Raw genomic sequence first — 22,359 nt, 5'->3', positions numbered from 1 at the left:
TTTTTGGCTGCAGCCATTCTGGTGGGTATCTTCCCTTCACCTAGGGAATGTATAACCTGGTGGTTACAGATAGAACAGATAACCTAGTGGGCGTCTCATCGTGGTTTTGATTTGCATTTCCCTGATGACTTGATGTTGAGCATCTTTACAGGCAGTGTTGGCTATTTGCATATGTTCTTTGGAAAAATATCTATTCAAATATTTAACCCATTTTTAAATTGGAATACTTTTCTTCTTGTTGAGTTTTAAGTGTTCTTTACGTATTCTAGATACAAGGTGAGCAATACTTCTACTTTATGGAGGGACAAAAGGTCCATGGAAACCCTACTCAGGCTGTGGTAGCCTGGCCAGCAGGGACTCCATGGTTCTTCTTTTTCCAGTGCCAGGATGTGGCCCTTGAGGAACTCCTGGAAGCATCTCTTTGACCTCTGCCTCCTCCACAGCCTAAGCAAGAGCAAAAGGGCAGTGTGGGAGCACAGGAATAGAAAGAGTCTGTAATAGCATATAGGAGTGTAGAAAGGTGGTCGTAAGGGGGAAGGGATGGAGCTCCTTTTCAGTAAAGGGGTCTTACCTCACATTTAGCTAAGGGAGTTCCCACTTCATGATGGGAATGTGACAGGGGTCTGTCCGGGTCCCAGTCAGCATTCAGAGTCTATGATTTTATGTCTTTGCCCTTACCCAGCCTCACCACCCCAAGTCAGGGCACAGCACCAGCCTTCAAGATATACTTAGATGTTCCCTGTGGTCTCAGATTCCACTGGACTCTCTTCTGCTGAAATAGCCCAGTCCGCTGTGTCCTGGTATCCTATAGGGCTGGCTGTCCCCAACAGCCAAACTGTCTGCTCCTCAAGGAAATCATGGTCCTTGAGAATAGAGTCTGTGTCTCATCCACTTGTGTAGCTCCAGCAACCAGCACAGAACATGGCTCAAAACATATTTGCATACAATTGTCTTAAGTCATTGAATGAAGAAGAAGGAATGAGTTCATGTATTGGAAGTGAGAAAACTGATACTCAGGTTAAGTGATCTGCCCAGAGTCACACGGTTGTCAGTTAAGGGATTGGGTCTCAAATTAAGATTCTCTGATGCCAAAAATGCTTTTTCCACCACATCAAGCTATGAGTCCCAGCCTCTTATCTTCAGAGATTGTAACTTAGAGGAGAAATATTTATACTACAAGACTGACCAGGGATGGTTCTGAGGAGTGACGCCACCAGCATGGAGAGGGCAGATGGGATGAGGAGGTAATTTCTGTATGTGGTTTGTTTATGTTACCCTTCTGTACTCTACTCTTGATTTGATGGGCATGACAGGAAGTAAATACCTCAAGGGAGGTTATCTCTGATTTGTGAGACAAGGGATGACCTCTTGGAGGGTTGGGATTCGGAGAATGGGTACAGCAGTGTCTAGAAGGGCCCTGGAAGAAGTGGAAATGGCAGAACTGTGGCAGAGAAGAAGGATTGGGGGCCTTCCATTTGGGAAGGGGTGAGTGGTCTCTGTGACGGGCTCTTAGGAACCTGGTGGGGTGTAGAGCTGGGGTGAGGGCCTTTGAAAATCAAGATGAAGTTTGCTTTTTTCTCCGCAGTGGAACATAGAGGCTTTATAGGAATCAGTTGTCTAATCAGGATCTCATATACATTTTCTCCAGCTCTGTGAAAAATTGAAAGTGTTCTTTTACTTGTATAACTCTCTGCTCTCTCCTATTCTGATTACACTGTTTCAAAGCTCAGAGACTCTTGAAACTTCTTTGCAGTAAAAAGAAAATGGTGGCTTTTTTTGCTGTTTGTGAGAAGCGGGCACCAGAAATTCCTATAGGAAACTAAGGGAAAGATATGAAGGCGGGTACCTTGGCGATGTGAATGTGTCTCTTAGTGAAATAACTCCCTGGCTTGACTGAGCAGGACCTGCTTCCAGCCCCCTCCCACTACAGCTGGGCAGAATATGTATTTTAATCACTTTTGATTTTCTAGATTGTGAGCATTTGCTTAGCAGATAGTGAGGACTAACTTAATGAATAAAACAGGCATATTCAATGAGCCAGTCAATGAACGAATGAATAAATACCATGGTTTGTTTCTTCTATACTGTATAATATTACCCTAATTAGTAATAGTGACTCACAGGATCACTCCCCCCAGTGATTGGTAGTTTCCAGAGAAAAGAAAGAAGGTAATTGATATAGTCTCAATAAAGACAAATAACAAACTAGGAAAGTCTGATATGATGATAGTTTAACAAATATTTATTTTGAATGTGGGTGGACTTATAGAGAAAGTCGTCCATTGTGATTATATTGTGCAGAGAGCTCACATATAAGCCAGCTGCCCTGCCTTACCATGAGACATTCTTCAATTTCCTGTCCTTCAGGTCTATTTTCTATGTAATCTTAGGCTTGTGAATTTTGGAATCGCTTGGATCTGGGTTTCCCTTACAGAACCAGGGGAGAAACTCACCACAATTATTTCTGCACCTTTGGCCTAGTGAGAACTTGAAACCAGCAACCTGGAAGACTTAGCTCTTTTATTAACCTGAAAATGTTACCAAAGGAGCATTTACTAGTTTTATGAATTTGCCATGGGAAATTTACAAAACTCTTTGGACAATGTGGAGTTTTAAAAATTTTAAAATCCTAAAGAAAAAGGAGCTATGGAAAGCCCAAATGTTCACATTAGGGGGAGCAAGGGTGCTCTTTCAAATCACAGGAGGAAGCCACTGAGGGTTTCAGTGGGAATAACTAATCTAGTATCTCGTTTTATTTATTTTATTTTTAAATTTTTAAAAAAAATTTATTTATTTGTTTTTATTTTTGGCTGTGTTGGGTCTTCGTTGCTGCGCACAGGCTTTCTCTAGTTGCAGTGAGCGGGGGCTACTCTTCGTTTGTGGTGCGTGGGCTTCTCATTGTCCTGGCTTCTCTTATTGCAGAGCACGGGCTGTAGAGCGCAGTCTCAGTAGTTGTGGCTCACGGGCTTAGTTGCTCCGCGGCATGTGGGATCTTCCTGGGCCAGGGCTTGAACCTGCGTCCCCTGCATTGGCAGGCGGATTCTTAACCACTGCGCCATCACGGAAGCCCTAGTATCTCCTTTTAAATGGAAATTTCTCCTACGAAAATCTGGCTTTCCGCCTGATCTAGGATTATGTCGGTGAGTGGGCAGGTGAGGGAAAGGCAGTGAGTGGTAGCCAATTAATTAGTCAATCAAAAAATATTTATAGAATTCTCCATGTGTGCAGCAGCATGCAGACTCAATGGGAGATACAAAGAAAGTAAGATACAGCCTCAGCCCATGAAAAGCTAGGACAGGTCTTCTTGGGAGGCAAGGTGTGCATGTGCTAGCAGAAAAGATGGCACAAGGCAGTATTTTAATTGGGCAGTCTGTCTTGTAGATACCAAGTGTGTAATACAAATAGGCTGTTATTCTGGGCTTATCACCATTTACTCTGTGCCGTGGTGTGCCAACTGTTCAAAAGCAGCTACGAAAGCTGCTTTTATAACTGGTTAGACTGAGGAGTTAGGGCCTTTGCAGACCCCTTATCCCTGAGCATAAGATGGTTTGGTTGAGGAAGTATGAAGGATGAAGGAGTGTTTTTTTCCAAAAATGGCTCCACAGAGATTATGCTTGTGTCCTTCTCAGAGAACTATTTAAAAGCAAAAGAGTCATTATAAAAATGTTCGGGGGGGGGAACTTTGTGACTACAAAATTACTAATTACCTAGCAAAATTTTTATTTTATAGTAACCATTACACACGGACTTGAGAAAACTCTTTTCGAAATGTTGGAGGAATAAGTACATGGAAGAGGAAAGTGAAATGTTGAAAAAAATAATAATAAGCGTGTACTGACCTGAAGTTTTCAGCTAGTCATTTCCATTGGCCAGACCTAGATGATTGCTTAACATTTCAAGTACACAAAAACTTGATGTAGTGGTATGTAGACCTAACTATTCCCATAGGAGCAATGCAAGATGGGATATCTTCATGACAGTAGCTAACATGTTTGTCACTGACCACGTGCCAGATTTTTTATGTTTTTACATGCATATTTATAGCAATCCTATGTATAGGTAGTACAAAGCAAAACAAAATCAAGCTCTTTTCCCAAAGCCCCCTAGCTAGTAATTCCAAAGCCAGGGCCTCTCTATACTACCCCAGTTAAATATAAGCAAAGCAATTGAGACCTTATAAAAAAGGTTTGAAAGTGTGGGGAACTCTCCCTTTCTGAAAACTGCTGTGAAAAAGGATAGAAATACTGTTTCTCTTCAGGCTTTAAGTGTAGTCATTGGACATTGGACATAAAATTGGACAACGTTAGGGACTAAATATCTGTAATTTAACAATGGGTTTTATAAGATGACCAGTGAAGCCAAAAAAAAAATTTTTTTTTAAACAATGACAGCTACCTTTTTTCTAGGAAATTGTTTCTAGAACACCTTATTATTACAAGATAGTATATGAGAAAATACTGATTGGCTATATTCTTATTGAAGTGTATGAAGTTTTTGTAAATGTATGCAGTTGATGTGAGAGAAGTTTGAATTCTAAATATTCAGAATGCTAACTTCTTTATTTGAAAGAAACAAACTTGTTTTATAAACTCACCCACAGACAAACAATATGCAATTGCCCATTCTCCAATCTTTTCTACACGCTTGAAAATCACTTATAAGAAAATATTTGATCAAAAACAAAACATATTACCATGAAAGTTCAGAACATTGGGGATAAAGAGAAGATCCTCCAGAGAGGAAAACACAGGTTACATCTAAAGGCTGAAGAATCAGAATGGCTTTGAACTTCTCAACAGTTGCCTAGGAAGCTAGAAGAAAATGGAGTGAAGCCTTTTAAATTCTGAGGAAAATATCCAGCCTAGAATTCTACACTCAGCCAAACCAGCAGTCAAAATATAGAGATTTTCAGACTTGTAAGGTCTCAAAAAAATTGACCTTTCATGTACCTTTTTTCAGAGGACAATACTCTTCCCGGTTAAAGTGCCCCAAGAAAGAGGATGATAGAGAATCCAAGAAACAGGAGGGCAGGTAGAGGCAGAGCCCAGGTGACAGGTGTGCAGCAGGCCTGCAGAGCAGTCTTGCAGTTGGAGTGATTCTCCAGGAGAGATGCCTCTGAGAAGAAAAAGCTAAGAGAATTCCAAATGTGTTTGGCCCTTTGGAAAGGAGACTTATAGAACTGGGGGAAGAACTTGGAGATGAGTAATTATTTAAGTACAAAGAAAACTGAGAAGCTGAACGACACGGCTGTAGGAAAACAGGTTGTGCAAAACATGGAAGACAATCGTAGCACACCTCATGACTCAGCTGTGAATAATCGTAATTATGTTAACACTGATGATCGGTCACACAAAAATTGTGATATAACGCTATTGGGAGGGGGGACAAGAGGAAATGTGCATTAATGTGCTGCTGGCGATTGGGCAGTAGAAAAGTATACCCTCATGTTTTTGGTGGGAGCTCAATGGATAATGCCTAAAACTGAAGAAAATAAACAAGACAGAGATAGAACCATGCTATTTAGAGATAAGGAGGTAATTACTAAAAGAAACAGCAGAAATAATTGAACATGGTTGACGCTCAAGACAGAGAATGAAAGGAGGCAGTCGGGACTGTTGTGTTTTTGTGATAAGCCTTGTAGAACTACTGACTCTGTAAATTCTGTGCATTGTTTGATTTTAAAAAAAACTTAAAAAATGAAAGGGGGAAATTCAAATAAGAAAAAAATGACAAGGATGAGTTACACTTCCCATTAGAAAGAAACTCAAAATACTCAAAAATTAATACAAAACAAGGAATTAAGATTAATCTCAAGTATAATTTCCTAAAACATTAAAAAGAGAAAGTCATGAAATTCTACGTTCCTCTCCCTTTTTCTTTCCACCCATCCTCACACTCTGGTCAAATGTTTGTTTATTCTCGATTAGCTGTAGATTATAGGGGAACCTCGGCTTGGGGTTGCCTTCTACTTGAATAGGACGACGAGGAAATCTGGAGGCCAAGTTTGAGCTGCATCATCTAACCCAGTCTCTTGATTCTCTAGCTGTGTATCTGGCTTCTCTTTGCTTCTCCTCAGATTCTTAGAATTTCTTCCATCCAGCCGTCCTGCCATATCCCCCTCCTCTGTTGGCTTCCTGATCCAAGCTCATCTGTCTGTCCACCTGGCCCTGACTCATTCCTTAGCCTGACCTTGCCGCCTACATTTGCTTTGACTGCCCTATCCATTTCCTCAGCCTAATTCTTAATTCCTGGCTCCCACCTCCTCATCCAAACTTGGCTAAATCCAGTTTGGAAAACCAAGGCGAATGGAACTGCCTGGGAAGAATTTGGAGAATCCACAGCTCTGTCCTTTCTTCATTCTTGAGAGCCTGGCTGGCAGCTGAGGGCACATGTGGGGGGAAGTGTGTGTGTGTGTGTGTGTGTGTGTGTGTTGGGAGAAGAGGGCACAGCTGTCTTGGACTGTGTCATTTTCCCTGGGAATGCTAATGTGTATTTTTGATATCCTGGTATAGTCTTTCTTTTATTTGTTCTTCCGTGTCTCTTAGAAACTGTTCTAAAATTTAAAACCCAGAGGCATCTTTCCAACTTGCATGAGCTGTATTTTGACCTCGTAAGAGGCTGTTGCCAGACGTTAGCTCCTGGTGATTTCACATGAAGTGACATCTGATTCGCTTTTAGACGCATTCCACACCAATCTGCCCAGCCCTGCAGTTTATGGGCTCACTCCTGCTGTCTTTCAACATATGGAGCACTATTAGATAGTGTGAGTTTGAGTCTTGTCAGGGAGGCTGATTAAGCCACAGTCAGGGACAGCAGTCCTATGTGTGAAATGTACCAGGCCTTGCTGAACGGCTCTGGGAGTGGCTGGAGGTGGTTGGTGCTTCTCTGTTGGGGGACAGGGAGCTTGCTAACAAAGCAAACACATTTTTTTCTATCACGGGCTGGGTCTATGGTGGTAACATTTGGCACGTTGAGTAACAGGGAACATAGATAACTGTGAACAGATGGGCAACTATTAAAAGATTTGAGGGGCTTTTATCATTTCTCAATTGGCCTTCACCTACCTACAGGATACCCAGTTCCCTTGTAAGATTACGTAAAGAATTCAATTAAATTTCTTCTTCCTTTTTTTTTTTTTTTTCAATTGCGATGGAAGCAAAAGCTCTGACGTTAAGAGGAAGAGAATAGATGAGAAACTTCTAATTTTGAATCCCCTTGGGATTAGATGCTGATTTCAGCTGCGCAGAGAACACTGCCCCATATTTTGAAAGAATAGCTGCTGGCAGTTTCAGAGGAGATGACTTTCCAAAATAGACAGTGAACTCCACCATCCGTATCTGGTGACCATCTGACATTTGGACACAGAAGTACAGAGCCGTCCACATGTCTTGATATGTGTAACCTTGCTTTTAAAAATGGCAATGGCAAGTCATTATTATGCTTAAGCTCAAAACTAGTGGAATACAAAATACAAAAGAGAAATGCATTACCTTGTTCCCAGCAGCAACAGAAAATATTTACACATCTTAGAGCAATAAAATTTCTCCATACTCTGGGGCAGTGTTGTCTCTGGTGCAGGAGCATGCGAGTCCTCTTTGGCTCAGAATGATACCAGGAAAGTTCATAAGAGTGAGAAGGACTCCGGACACTGATTAAGATGAGGCATGTTTCCCTCTCTCTGGAGCAGCAGGCTGATTTGGCCCAAACCAGTCATAGGTTGGTATGGTCAGAGTTATGGTACCTGTACACTGGATCTCATGAACCTGGCCAAATTCGATTGGGTTCCATTCATCAGGGGTGCCCTTAATAACATTACAATCGAGGGCCAATAATTTTAAAGTACTTGTCCTCAAGCTACTCAGTGTAGCTATCTATAATAAAATCTGTTTGAAAGCAGGAAGGATAGATATCCAGCCCCACTTTTATTCTCAGTCCCTTAGCTTCAAAACCCATTTATCCCAGCCAAGAGTGCTGGGTAAATGAAGATCCCTGTGTCCAAAAACAACCCCACCTAAGACTAAATTTTTTCTAGAAATAACTAGCAGCAAAGGGAAATAACCATTTTTATTATTTTAAATTAAAACTTCCACCATTCAGAAGAATTGTAATTTAAAATAATTCATCAACAAAAATGCTGGAACAAATTATAGTAAGTAGAAGACAGCTCTTGGAGGGGCTGGTCTCTGCTGCCTGCTAAATGATGCAGTTTGATAAACTCTTACTTCTGTGCTAGGCTCTTTGGTTTAAGGTAATTGAGTAAACAAGAATTATCAGTGGGTTTAGTGTCCCCTGGAGAATGATACTTTAACAGAAAGAATTATTGGAAATAGTTAAAATATGCTGTCACCATTTAGCAGAAACGTTGGTAATATATGTTCAGAGGCTTTTAAGTAAATACTATGTATAAATTGTATCATAGAACAAAGAAGCATCCAAGGAGACACTTGATCATGGTGTAAAGAGAATGAATATTTGTGTATTGCAGTATGAGGCTTGTAGACATCACTGAAGTGAATAGAAAATAAGCTCAGTATAATTTGTTATTTTTTTTCTGCCCCAAGTTTTATGGGTTTTTGTTTTGCATTTCACCTATTTTCCTGACATGTAGAAGTGCTCTCTAGGTAATTAAAGCCGTAGCCATTCCGAATAATTTCTGTTTTCCTTCCTGCTGATGGTAAGTTTAATGGTGTCAGCTTGCTAATCCTTCCTGATGCTCACATGGCCTCCATTTGTGCCGGTGTTTTCCTAGGATGGCAGAGATGCAGGGGCTTATGGAAAGACTGGAGCAGGCCGTCGGTCGACTGGAGTCGCTGTCTGCAGGGTTACACCGGCCTCCTGGGGACTGTGGGGAAATTAACGGTGTCAGCGGAGGTAGGGCCACAAACTGTTGTCATTACTGATCTCTATGTGGGTCAATTAATTTTGTCCCCATCACATAGTTCTCATGAAATATTTCTATCAACTTTAACTCCCCTACTCCTTCCTTTATATGTGACCGTGACATTAACCAGATGCAAGCGATCCCTGAAAAAGAGAAAGAGAAAAAGAAAAAAGTCTCAACCCACAAGCCACAAAAATTTCCTGTATCTGCGCATGTTAAGAGCATAATCCATGAGCCAAATGTCATTATTCTTTCGTTTTAATGTTTATGCTGCTCTTCCACATTCAGTGACTGAATATATTATCTAAGTAATTATCAAAAAGAAACTAATGTTCCTTATTAGAATGTAAATTGGAAGGAGTTATCATTCTGCACATTTTAATTTTAAAGAGAACAAGTCATTAAATTTAAGAACTGCAGTTTTAAAGGAAGAGAGTCTGATGTGAAGCCAAATATTACTTCGATGTAACATGACCACATCACGTTGTTTTACTTTTGCCTATTCCTTACCAAACACATTTTTTAAATTATATGCTAATACCACAATTTTTAAAAAAGATTTTAAAAATTATGTGATCAAACTTATAAAAAGTTAACTACTACTTTAAAAAAAAATACCATGCACGGCCAGCTCTCTTAAGTTATCTACAGTAATTTTTCCAACTTCTTCTTCTCTAAGGTTGCAGATTTAGCAAATAAAAATACAGGATATCCAGTTAAATTTGCATTTCAGATAAACTACATTCTTTTTTTTCTTTTTGATTAGAAGTGTGTTCCGAATACTGCGTGGGGTATACTGCATGATACACACTTATTCAGAAATTTATTCACAATTTATTTGAAATTTAAATTTAACCAGGCGATCTGTATTTAATTTGTCAACTCTATTCTTGTCTCACACACATTTCCTCCTTATCTGACCCATTTTGAATTTTGTCAGGCTTTTGGGGCTTGAGAAAAGCCTTGGGGAAGAGGGGGCTTCAAAAAAAGCTTTCACCAGGCAAGAGCCACATTGGTACTTCTAGAATTTCAGGCGTATTTGGAGCTGTGCCTTGTATTACGTGCCCTGGGACAAAAATTACTGTGTGAGCACAAATGCACAGGCTGGTTTTTTTTCCTCCCCCCACTCCGAACATAATGCTTTGAATGAATTGAAAGGGGGTGTTGTTTAAAGGAAAGCTGCCAGGGGCCTGTAAATTTTTTCCGCATCAAATGAGACATATCTATGATTTCATTTTAAGCCTCTTTTTGTTAACTATGGAGTTGGTATATGAGATTCAGTAGACTTTATTTGTAAGAAAATATTTTCATGTTCTCTTTAGTAACTTTGTTTCCTTATGCCTTTGGCATCAGGTGATCAAAAGACATTTCTCTGAGATTGCTGCCCACAAATATAAAGCCTGTGAATACATAAAGTTAAAATCCAACTCCCAGGAGACTGTGTAGTGTTGCTGAGTAAAAGGAAAAAAAAACAACTCCAATAATTTGAACCTCACTTACACAAAGAGGTAAAGACACTTTGTACTTTCTTCAACAAAAAAAGAAAAAAAGAAAATTAATAAGCTAAGCAAAATTGGAAGGCATATAATTAAATTAGTTAAGTATTTAAACATATATTTTCTAATATAATAAATAATTTCAAGCCAGTTATTAAAGTAAGTTATCTTAAAGCAGCTTAGCCAGCAATTTATTATCCTATTGATAATATGAAATGAAGAAGGATAATTAGTAAAATGTCTGAATGATATTCATCCTAAAACCTTTTACTTATCCTAAACAACATCACTTCCGTTTCTTCTTAATTAGTCAGTTTTGGTGATTTCCTAAATTCTATTTTTAACAAATCCTTAAGGACAGCCTCTCACCTTAAATGTAAACATCACCATTACAATGATGTTGTAACTAAAGTTAATTTTTTTTTAATTTAAAAAGAAACTTTTAGAAGGAACCCAATCCATTACAAATCCATAGTAGGCACAGATCAAAGAACTGCCTTATGAGACTGTTGTTGTGATGTGTTTTATGATATGTTTTCCCCCCACCCTGACAACCAGGTGAGTTTGACTCAACAGTTGAAGAAATATTTTCATGCCTGCCAGTTGACAAGCACTATGACAGGTGCAGGGGAATCTATGATGAATTAGACAGAGTCCTAATCCTCCAGAATCTTTGGTCTCGATGCATTACTATTCAGGGCCTCAAATGCTTTGACTAAGAGTTGCCCAAAGGATGCAGGCTGGGGAGGAAGACAAGCCATTAAAGGCTGCCCGGAGGAGGTGTGAGCAGAGCTGAGTGATGAAAGGCAACTGATATTCCCTTTTATCATTGTCCATTCTGCTATGTAGAGGCCTCCATCACATTTGAAGAGCTTTCTCCCACTTTAAACACCCAGCAGAGACCTCTCAGACCTCTCCCATGGTAACAAGCAGGTTTATCTATTTCCAAATGGATTCATAAGGAATCTTCGGGTTTACACCCCTTTTATGTTATAGGAGTTGGTACATACAGCATTTTGAACCTTAGGATAAGTCAGCTTCAGTATCCTGCTTAGAAGTTAGACCGTAGGTGCAGAGAACTGTAAACAGCTGTTTCTGTCACTCTTTTGGCCCGTGGATATGGGCAAGTGGGAACCAGGGAAGAAGAAGGAAGCTTTATCCTATGCATTTATGAGCATGGGTATTCCTGTCCAGTATAAGAAAGGGACTCCTAAGTTTGGGTTTGGATTTTAATAGCCTGTACTGCTGAATTTCTCAATATTATCTTTCTCAGTATTAGGGATATGCAATCAGGGACTTAGACAAAAAAAATTTTTGTTAATTAAAAAGCAGGGAAAGAAATGCAGAGCACACCAGGTTGGGCCATTGTCAATTCAGCTTTTATAGTAATTTGGCAGATCAACATTCACTATGGATTAGCTCACCAGGCATTTTTGTGCCCACCTTTGCTGTCTGTCCCTCCCCTTGGGAAGTGAAGAAGGAACAAAATGTGTGAAATCAGCTTGCTTTTCCTACTTGCCCAGACTTCATTGTTACCTTTTAATTGTCCTGAATAATCTTGGTAACTATTTGCAAGGTGATTATAGCACCTGCACAGGTCGGTATAGAAGAACGTACACTGGCTTTGGATTCATAAGGCGTGTTCAGTTTTTGGATCTGCCGCTTGTTTGGTATAGAGCTTTTAACAAGTCGCGTTCTGTTTGCATCTTCATTTCCTCATCAGTCAAAGTGTGACAGTGCTACTTACCTCATAGGTTTGGGGGAGAATCAAATGAAATTATGTAGGTGAAAGTGCTTACTCTGAAGGATGAAAAATAGGAAAACACTGTTTTCTTGAGCCATTGAGGAGTGTTTAATAAGTACATATTGGGTGAATGAATGACTTAGTGAATAGGAAGAGAATGACATGAATGACATTAAACTTCCATACTACTTATGGCACAGCAGTACCAGCTTTTCACTAAACTACCGGGGAATAACAGAATGTTCTTTTTCCAAAGGTGTGGCACCCTCGGTGGAGGCCTTTGATAAGCTGATGAACAGCATGGTGGCTGAGTTTTTAAAGAAGAGTAGGATCCTGGCTGGTGACGTGGAGACTCATGTGAGTGCTTTCCTCCCCCATTCTCTGTGGAAAAGATGACTGCTATTAAAATTTTTCTAAAATAATGATCATAACAAGGGTTGGTGAGGGAATGGAGAGATTGGGACCCGTGTGCACTGCTGGTGGGAATGTAAAAGGTGCAGCCATCGTGGAAAAGAATATGGCGATTCTATAAAAAATTAAACATGGACCTACCATATGGTCCATCAAGTTTACTTCTGGATATATACCCAAAAGAATTGAAAGCAAGATCTCAAAGAGATATTTATATACCCATGTTCATAGTAGCATTATTCACAATAGCTGAAAGGTGGAAGCCACCCAAGTTTCTGTTGACAGATGAATGGATCAACAAAATGTGGTTTGTACATACAAAGGAATATTATTCAGCCATAAAAAAGGAAATTCTGACACATAGGAAAACATGGATGAACCTTGAGGACATTGTGCTAAGTAAATTAAGCCAGTCACAAAAAGACGCTGTGTGATCTCATTTATCTGAGGCATCAAGAGCAGTCAAACTCATAGAAACAGAAAGTAGAAGGGTGCTTGCCAGGGCCTAGGGAGAGGGAGAAAAGTGGGAACTTGTTTAACAGGTGTAGAGTTTTAGTTTTTCAATGCAGACTAAACTCCAGAAAGAATTCTGGGGATCTGATGCACAACAATGTGAATATACCTGACACCACTGAACTGTACACTTAAAAACGGTTAATATGGTACATTTTATGTTGTGTGTATTTTACCACAATTTTTTTAAAAAGTGCAGCCTGAGGAAAAACAAAGTCATAGAATTCGATAATCTCTGGATTGGTAGAGACTTTTAATGATATCTAGGCCAGCCTCCCAGTTTTAGACACCTTTTATGCATTTTAAAATGTTTAGCATGCTCCCTGAGGCTAGTTGTTATTTGCATGCATTTTATGAAAATCTAAAGTAAAAGCCAAACCAATTAAAAACCTAAAAGAGATTTATGACCAGGTTTTTCTTATTTATTTACCTTTGTTTCTTGCAAAGGATTGAATTCCACGTCCATCTGCTTGTAGATTTCTCAGCAATGAGAGAGTCCCAGCAAAATCATTTTCAGTATAGACTCACGGAAAATCTGATTCTTGAATGAAGTTGTGGTTTGTGGTTAAAAACAAACAAACAAACAACAACAACAAAAACGTATAAAGGGATTCTCCTTCCCCACTTAGACTTTATATGCAACACTCAACACCAGTCTTCCAGGGGATCTGGTGACTCAGGTTATACCACTGGTTCCAGATTTGTAATTAAATAGGTGCTTATCTCATCACATTTGCAATGTGTTTGTTCACCACATCTAAGAAAAATGAAGATTCTTCTCATGGCCTCCATTTTTATTAAACATACCTGCTGAAATACTCATTGGCAAAAGAGAGGAAGCGCTAATGTACAGGAGTTCTAGAAAAGTCTGTGTAGTAAGACATATTCACTTCTAATGTATCACAGAGCTCTAGAATTGCTCTGGTCTATTCTTGAGCTTGATGTTTTTGTTTACAGAAACCTAGTCTGTCGTCGTAAGGTAGTGGCTGAGCTGCTTATACTGAGTCATGATAGTACCTGCAAGCTAACATATAAAATGGAGTATTACCCCCAATACACTAAATGAGATTCTTGAATGATTAAAGAACAGTTTACGCTCTTGAAAACTATTACAATAATTATTATATCACTATTATAACCATTAATATTGACATTACCCTTCTGAGGTACACAGTACATTATAATTCTTATTAGTAATAGCTCACAAAATTCTGTGTAATTTTTTTTACTGGGGAATAATGAAGCCTGTAAATATGTATATTTAACTTTGCATTTAAAAAATTGTAGGGTTTGCATACTAAGTAAGTCTCTTCAAGTTACATAGTAAACGGTTCCTTTAAATTCCTTTTAGAACAAAGTGAGTTATAAATAAAGTGTAGCTTGATTTATATTAAGTTCTTTCTTCTCTCCACTCATTAGCCTGAGAACAGTATGACTCAAAGGAAGGAATATTCTCAACAATGAATATGTAATGCTCAAAGAAATTTATGTTTTTCACTAGTTTTTTAAAAAGAAAGGAAGGAAGGTGGGGAAAGAAAGAAGGAAGGAAGGAAAGAAAGAGAAGAGAAAGAGAGAAAAACACTTGTCATCCAAAAATGTAGACTCTGGTTCTACAACAAAAAGAAAAGTACAGGCAGCTATCATCCATCTGCCCATTACTTTAATACATTAAACAAGTAGTTTATTTTTTCTCTCTTATAGAACCATGTGTCACTGACATTAAGCTTGCAGCTGCTGCCTCTCACATAAGCCAGAAGTGAGGGTTGAACTTTGTTCCAAGAACACACCTGTTGCCTAGGAAAAAAAACCCCACATACCTGATTGTACAGTATGGAAATTTGAGAATGACACAAATGTGCATCATGTTAAATCCTGTCCCTCTGCTTAAAAGCTATTTCACAGATACTAATAATGAATAAGGGCAGCCGAGCTATGATTTAACGTCTGTCTTGATGTGTTGGCTGCTGGCTGGGCTTAATTTACTGAACACTCAATAGTCTATTGACAGAACAGACCACAAAAAAGAGGAACTAATAGCTACAATTAGGAAGCTCTGCTGAACCGAAGAACATAACAGGTTTAGAAAAGATTAGATCTTGTAAAGCCTTCTCGTAGGCAGCATAAACCGAAGGGCTTATTTAAATTACCCTCCAGCCCAGGAACACTGACGCAGCTTGCGCCCTTTTTAAGAAATAATAAACAATGCATACTTTTATAATAGATGTTTAGGGTAAATATAGTCCTCAATGTCAAAGGAAAGGATCCCCTAGAAACTGGGCCTACAGAATTCTAAGCCCTTGGTCAGCTGTCATTTACCCTTAAATGGATGACTGTGTTTTTTTTTTTTTTTACAAAGCTGTCCTGTTGCTATTCATGGTATATGGAACTAATCTTGGGTCTATTTCTAAATGATTTGATAATCATGAAACAACTGCAAATCATATAGCTCTTCCTAACTCAAGCCCTTTTTGTAGATTTATAGAATTTACATTTTAATGTTTGTAAGTGTCTGGAACATTTATTTCTTATCATGATTAAAATTGATAAAAAAGAAATATTCTTTTATTAATCAAGAAAAATGAGAGAAACACATTTTTAACAAAAGGGCAATAAAATTCAACGAAAAAGTATAACACGCTACACATGGTAGGGTTAAATCGCACCGCACAATATTATGTCCTTGAGTTCCTGGACTTTATAAAGGATGAACCTATTTAGACAATTATTATAGCTGTACTTTTGATGGGTCGTGATTACTCTTCTAGATGTTCCTAGGATTTGTTATATACTTAAATCATCTACAAAATATCTTGTTCATTTTATGCCACGCTGGTTGGGTGACATGTCCAAAGGGTGGGAAAGTAAGAATGATCTCTTCTTGTTTGCATGTGGATTTTAGAGCTGGCTCTTACTTTTTATAGAATGACCTTAAACTAGTCCCTTACCCTTCTCAGTAATGAGACTGGACGACATCATTTCCAAGGGCTCTCAGAGCCCCTTTGAGTGACTCACCCGTTGTCTCATGTAAAAAGCATGAGGGAGTTACTCAGTTGCCAGATGAAGAGCTTGAGATAGAACAGCATCATCACCATTAAAAAAAAAATCCTGAGCCATGCCAGGGAAAGTACCTCAATCATCTGAACTTGCAAGACAAGCCGAAGGAAACATGTCAGAAAAAGGATACACAGAACACTAAGGACAACATATCATCCTGCTTTATGACGATATAGAAAAAAATCAGACTCCTTCGTTTAAAAAGACCTTGCGGCCTCCATGAGTCTGTCCTTCTTGGTCTTACAGGTTGTCACTTCTTTCTTTACGTGGACCTATCTCTAGAATAAATAATGAAAAAATGTCTACATATTTATTTTACTATTTGTATCCATATTCTTCCTTGATTTTAGAAAACTTTTGTGGGTAATTTGTACTCACTTAAAAAATGACCATTTGTATTTTTGGTGCTTTATAATCTGGGTCTATATAGAAACCCTCCTGTCCCCACCAAAAAAACAAAGAAATGATCAGAAGCACAAGTTTGGAGTTGACTCAATGAAACAGCCCATTCCGTACAGATCCTCCTCACTGTCCTGCTTGCCTTTGGCCAAGTTGGTCCTCCCATTAACGAGTTTCTTGCTAATAGCTTTAATCTGAACATTTATTTTTATTATAATTAGACATGAATACTTTGGCAATCTCAAGTCCAAAGGATCTGTACATCTTTCACATTCTCCAAATGACAGAGACAAAAAAAAATGACTTGTACAAAGAATTCTGCATCTAGATTTCATGAAACAGGCTTTATATCAGGGATCTTGCATCTTACAGTCTTGGCCAGTTATGTTAGTCAGAATTATTAGAGAAGGAAATACCTTATAAATCATCCATTCCAATATACATCCTCATTTTTTTCTTTTTTTAAAATTTATTATTATTTTTGGCTGCATTGGGTCTTCGTTCCTGCGTGCGGGCTTTCTCTAGTTGTGGCGAGCAGGGGCTACTCTTCGTTGCGGTGCACAGGCTTCTCATTGCGGTGGCTTCTCTGGTTGCGGAGCACGGGCTCTAGGCACACGGGCTCAGTAGCACTTGGGCTTAGTTGCTCCGCAGCATGTGGGATCTTCCTGGACCAGGGCTCGAACCCGTGTCCCTTGTGTTGACAGGCAGATTCTTAACCACTGCTCCACCAGGGAAGCCCCTCTTTTTCTTTCTTTGTCGTTCTGCCGTCCTTACTCTCTCCCTCCCTCCCTCTCATCCTCCTTCCTTCCTTCTCTACCTTCTTTTCTTCGTTTCTCTCTTTTTTTTTTTGCGGTACGCAGGCCTCTCGCTGCTGTGGCCTCTCCCGTTGCGGAGCACAGGCTCCGGACGCGCAGGCTCAGCGGCCATGGCTCACGGGCCCAGCCGCTTCGCAGCATGTGGGATCTTCCTGGACCAGGGCACGAACCTGCATCCCCTGCATCGGCAGGCGGACTCTCAACCACTGTGCCACCAGGGAAGCCCCGTTTCTCTTTTTCTCTTTCTTCTTTTTCTCTTTCTTTCTTCAGAGAAGGAAACTACAACTTAGCGAGGTAGGTGATGTAGATGATGTGTCGAATGCAGCACCATGAGCCTATGGCAGAGCCAGAAATCTGGTCTCCAAAGTCTCCATCCATGGTTTGGGAGATGCCAGGCTTAGACCCCCGGGCTGCTGTCTTCCACTGCCTTTGTAGGCACCTGGATCGCTAGTGAGAAGCAATAGCACTTATCTGCCACCTCTTCCTGCCCTCTGCACCCTACAGCTATTACAGTTTGCCCTACTGAATTTCCACAATATATGGAAAGGTCATGACGAAGGTGGGCTCAGGCACAACGGGTGAGGAGAGGGTGGAACGTCAGTGTGACTCATGTCTTTCATATGTCTCCTCAGAGTAGCACTGAGTGAGGTGACAGGGAGAACAGTGACCTCCAGGATGGATGAACTGTGTCCCTTGTGGGTCTTCGCTTCTCCCCCATCACACTAGCCTTGTCTCAGCCTGGTCATCACTCACTGTGCTGTTGACACGAAATTTGCAGAATTCGGAAAGGTCACAGATAGATCCAGCTCTGTTATTATTTCTTCCCAAGAAGGCGGGGAATTTTTATTCTCAGCATTGAACACACATTTTGCTATCCTACATATGCGTTGACTCACAGCCTGTTCCTATTAAGTCACCAGCCTTAGTCGGACATCCCTGTGACTGCTTTTTAACTCAAGGATGTTTGCGTTTAGAACATCTGATCCCTGTCTCTTTCCTTGAAAATTCTAGTTTCATAGCACATTCAGAGCCGTGGAGAGGCTCTAAATAAGGAACTGGACTTGGAATCTAAGCATCTCTTGAAGGGCCACAGGCATCACTAACCTCCAGGATCTCCCTGTTTACTCCACCAAAAATAAAATACGTTACCAGAGCATTTTGCTGAAACAATGAATTAGGTTCCATGAATCTCTCAAGTTAAGATGAGATCTGTGCTTTTCTTTCTGCTGCTTAAAGGAAACCTTCTAAGAAAGCCTGTGGAATGCCTGTCCTGATTATCCTCTTCTGTTCTGTGTTCACTGGCATTAGCGAAACTTCAGAAGAGCCAAAATATGCAGGGGTGTGTTCTGAGCGTGCTCAGGCTGCTGTGGTTGGGGGTGAGCTACGTCACCACCCGCTGGGCCCTCTGGGCCTACACCTGGGGAAAATTAGGTGATTGGGTCTGACGAGAATGGTGTTGCTCTACGTAAAAGCATAGCAAGAATCTGCAACTTAGTCTGTGTCAGGAGTTCCTGAGGGTGACCAGCAACTGTTCTCCAAACATTTTTCCCCTCAGTAATACCCTTTCAGAAGATTGTTTCCCACATCAGAATTTAATCATGTTACCTAGTAGTGCAAAATAGAGGCCCTTTTCCTTTTTTTCCCCCTGTATTTCCTTCTTTCTAAAACTATGCCAATAATGGGAACATTTGCTGTTGTTTTCTTTCTAGACTTCAGGATAGTTGAATTGTTTGCCTGGAGGCTGCTTCAGCATCTAAAAATTAATACTTTGTCTAAAAGTAAAGACCTGATTTCATTTAGATTATCTTGTTATTTCTATTCAAGCAACCATCCCCACAGAACACACCACACACACAGACATGCCCACACACACATGTATATCCACTAGTCACCTAAGAATTCGTTATAATTCTGTATTAACTACACATAAGAAAAAACAGTCTTGGTCAAATATATGGGTGTTCTGACCCAAGAGTCACTCTAACTGTAGGAGATGTGTTTTCAGATTTCTTAGTGTGCATGAGGCAAGTACAAAATATGCTTTTTTACCATTAGTATGTTTTTCCCTTTCCAGTTGTACTTAGATTATGGTTTAACATGGTAAGTTTTAAAATATAACAGTTTATACATTTTATAACTCATTACCAGCCAATTCTTTTTAATATATCAAGTATAAGATGTTTTGGTGATATAAAAAAAAAACAGGGTATTCAATGAATTAATAATTTATCACTTATATGTGTTTGCAATAGAAATCCTTTCCCTTTCAGAAAACGCTTTGCAAAATAAATATTTTAAATGGCAAGGTACTGGGAATGCTGATAGTTGACTTGCAATTGCTTTGATTAAACAGCTTAATATACAGAATAGGTGGTCTGATTTATCCCTTTGGGCCCACCTGTTGAGTGTTGGGATCTATTTCAAGGTTCGAGAAATACGCTGTTTTCCTCTTGCCCTCTCAGTGTCTAGCATAGTAGGTGGTTAATAAATTTTTGCTAAATGAATGATTGAAAATGAATCAAATCCTTAACAAATTATTGAATCAATGAATAGATGAATGTACTGTGGCTGACAATTTGGATCAAGCAATATCCCAGATGAGGAGTTAAAAGAAAATCAAGGCCAGGTTTTATGTCCTGAATTAGCAAGTGAAATATTGGAGAAACATAGATTCTATAGATTTTTGTTTATCCTGTGTGCACATGCGCGCGCGCGCACACACACACACACACCCTGGTTTTGTCGTAGCCCTGATAATGTATGTAGTACCCCCCTCATTCCCTTTATTCTCATTCCTCTTTTATAGTTGAGGAAAATGAGCCATTGAAAGACTAGAGCGCTAAGCCACCTTAAGAAAGCTAGATGAGAATTCATAAGTAATAGGAAAATCCATCAGTATAGTGACTTGTAGCCCAATAGAAATCTCATGAGTGCTATGTGTGACAGGATATTTTTGTGAACCTTACTGTAAGTATTTTAAACTGAAGGTCAGATTTAGAAAAGAAATAGGATTTTGTTTGGTTTTTCTGTTTGCATTGGGTTTTGGCATGTTGCTTTCCCCTTCAATTATTAACATTAAAATGATAGCCATCAGGCAAGAAATAACTTTGGAGTCTAAAAAGAAAATTAAATTTTTGTCCAGGACTTCATGGCATATTTCCAATAACCAGCTCTCCCTGGTTTTAAGAGTCTTTAGTTTTATTTATATAATTTTAAATATCTGGGTGAAAAGTGAAAAATTCAGTAGATTGTCTCAATATGTCCAGTTCAGACAGTCCCAAATTTTAAATGGGGACTCCCACCCCAAAGTTCATCTGCAAGTTAGTTCTTAGAAACTTGGAAGACACTTGCCCACAGACTTAATGTAAGGGATGGGTGGTTCGTTTTCTATGCAAAGATGCAGAAGAGTATTACTCCATGTGTAGTACACAGACCGCCACCATCCACAAATTCTGCTAATGGTCTGCTATGAGATGAGTACAGAAATTGTGAGTAAGACGTTGAACACTTTTATAACAATCCAACAAGAGTAATTTTAAGGCTTCTAAGTCTGGTAGTTTAAAAGACTTGGACTTATGCTTTGTGTGTCTGGTTTTTATTCATTTTTCTAGTAACGTTCTTTTATTTATTTTACAAAACTATCACTCCGTGTTAGATGAGAAATTAAAAAGAAAATCTTCACCGAAGGTTTTTTGAGTAGCACTAGGTAATGCAAAATGTTAGGAAAAACTCTTCCACTATGCTTTTAGTTAGACGAAGCAGGAAAACAATCACATTAAATGAAAAGCATTCATTTGTTATGAATGCTGATACCTAGGCGAGTGTGAATTTAATTAGAGAAGGACTTAGAACTAAATAGGGATTTCTATGCAGATGATGCATACTTTCAGCTGATGTTGGGCCTGGTTCCTTTTTCCTTTTGCTACCAAGCACAGAATTTTTCTTTTTCTTTATATGAGTGTATAATTACTCTCCTTTGATTATAAGAATAACTTCGGAATTGACAAATGGGACCCAAAAAAGGCAGGAAAAGAGATTTTCTAAGGATAATGGAGCAGGAACTGAAAGGAAAGGGTAAAGAGGTGATATATACACTTAAGAAAGATTTGCCTTATTGAAAATAAAGTCTGGAAGGATACTTCTTGAATTTTTAGGGGGTAAACTTACCAAAAGCTTTTACTTCCTAAACATCCATGTCTTTTGAACTTTTTATAACAAGCATGTATAAACTGTTTTCATCAGAAGAAGAGGAAAGGAATATTTGGTATTTTAAGAAAAAATCTTGGAATCGAGGTATTGCCTGGAAGGGATTTCACTGAGCAGCAAAAGACAAGTGAGAAAATGTGGGCACCAAATGGTGTTGATCCCACACAGCTTGGCTGCAGGGTGACCTCGTGGTCAGGAGTCCAAGATGCCTGGGAATCCATAGGGATTCTGGGAACCAGCGTTCAGCAAGGACTTTCCTAGGTTGAGTGTTCATAGTGAGATCTTAGTGTAGATGGACTGATGTCGGGTCTGTATGGTTGACAAATGAACAAAATCTGGTTTGTAGCTAAATTTTATAGTCACTAGAGATCGACTTCATTTCCCTGCCTTATTTAAATTTTCTATGTTAGTGACAGAGGCAGTTGTAAAGAAGGGGAAAGAGAACTAGCACTTATTGAGGACCTGGTATGTTAGGCACTTCGTGCAGCTGCCAACAAACATTGTTTTACTTGATCACTAGGAGAACCTGTTAAGGTACGTAAATTCGAGACGAAGAAGCCCAGTCTCAGTAAGGTTGGGTAACTTGCTTATAGCCATGCATTTAGAAATGAGCAGCATTGGATTCTGTCTAAAGCCTATCTGAAGATTTAAGCTCACAGTTTCTCTGCTATACCACACTGCTTTCCAATAATTTCAGTCATTCATTTTTCAGCGGTAGTTACTGAGCTTCTGGTATAATAAAGGCCCTTCTACATCGGCACCCAGTGGCCTAGTCTTCAAGAGCCTATGACCTACTTGGAGACCCAAGGCATATACATATGCATGAAAGTTAAATACGAG

General features: G+C 39.4%; 1 protein-coding gene across 1 annotated transcript in view; it reads left to right on the top strand.

Annotated features, from left to right (window-relative positions):
* The window catches only part of CAP2 (cyclase associated actin cytoskeleton regulatory protein 2), a 136,086-nt gene that overhangs the window by 18,847 nt on the left and 94,880 nt on the right, over positions 1 to 22,359 (top strand). Inside the window, exons 2-3 of the mRNA XM_030881340.2 lie at positions 8,750 to 8,871; positions 12,378 to 12,478. Of these exons, the coding sequence (XP_030737200.1) occupies positions 8,751 to 8,871; positions 12,378 to 12,478 (222 nt within the window). The 5' untranslated portion in view covers position 8,750. The remainder of the gene's footprint in view (positions 1 to 8,749; positions 8,872 to 12,377; positions 12,479 to 22,359) is intronic.

This window comes from Globicephala melas, chromosome 11, assembly GCF_963455315.2.
Source record: "Globicephala melas chromosome 11, mGloMel1.2, whole genome shotgun sequence".
Lineage (NCBI taxonomy): Eukaryota > Metazoa > Chordata > Mammalia > Artiodactyla > Delphinidae > Globicephala > Globicephala melas.
The sequence above is the reverse complement of the archived record's forward strand: the minus strand, read 5'-3'. Positions and strand labels throughout refer to the sequence as shown.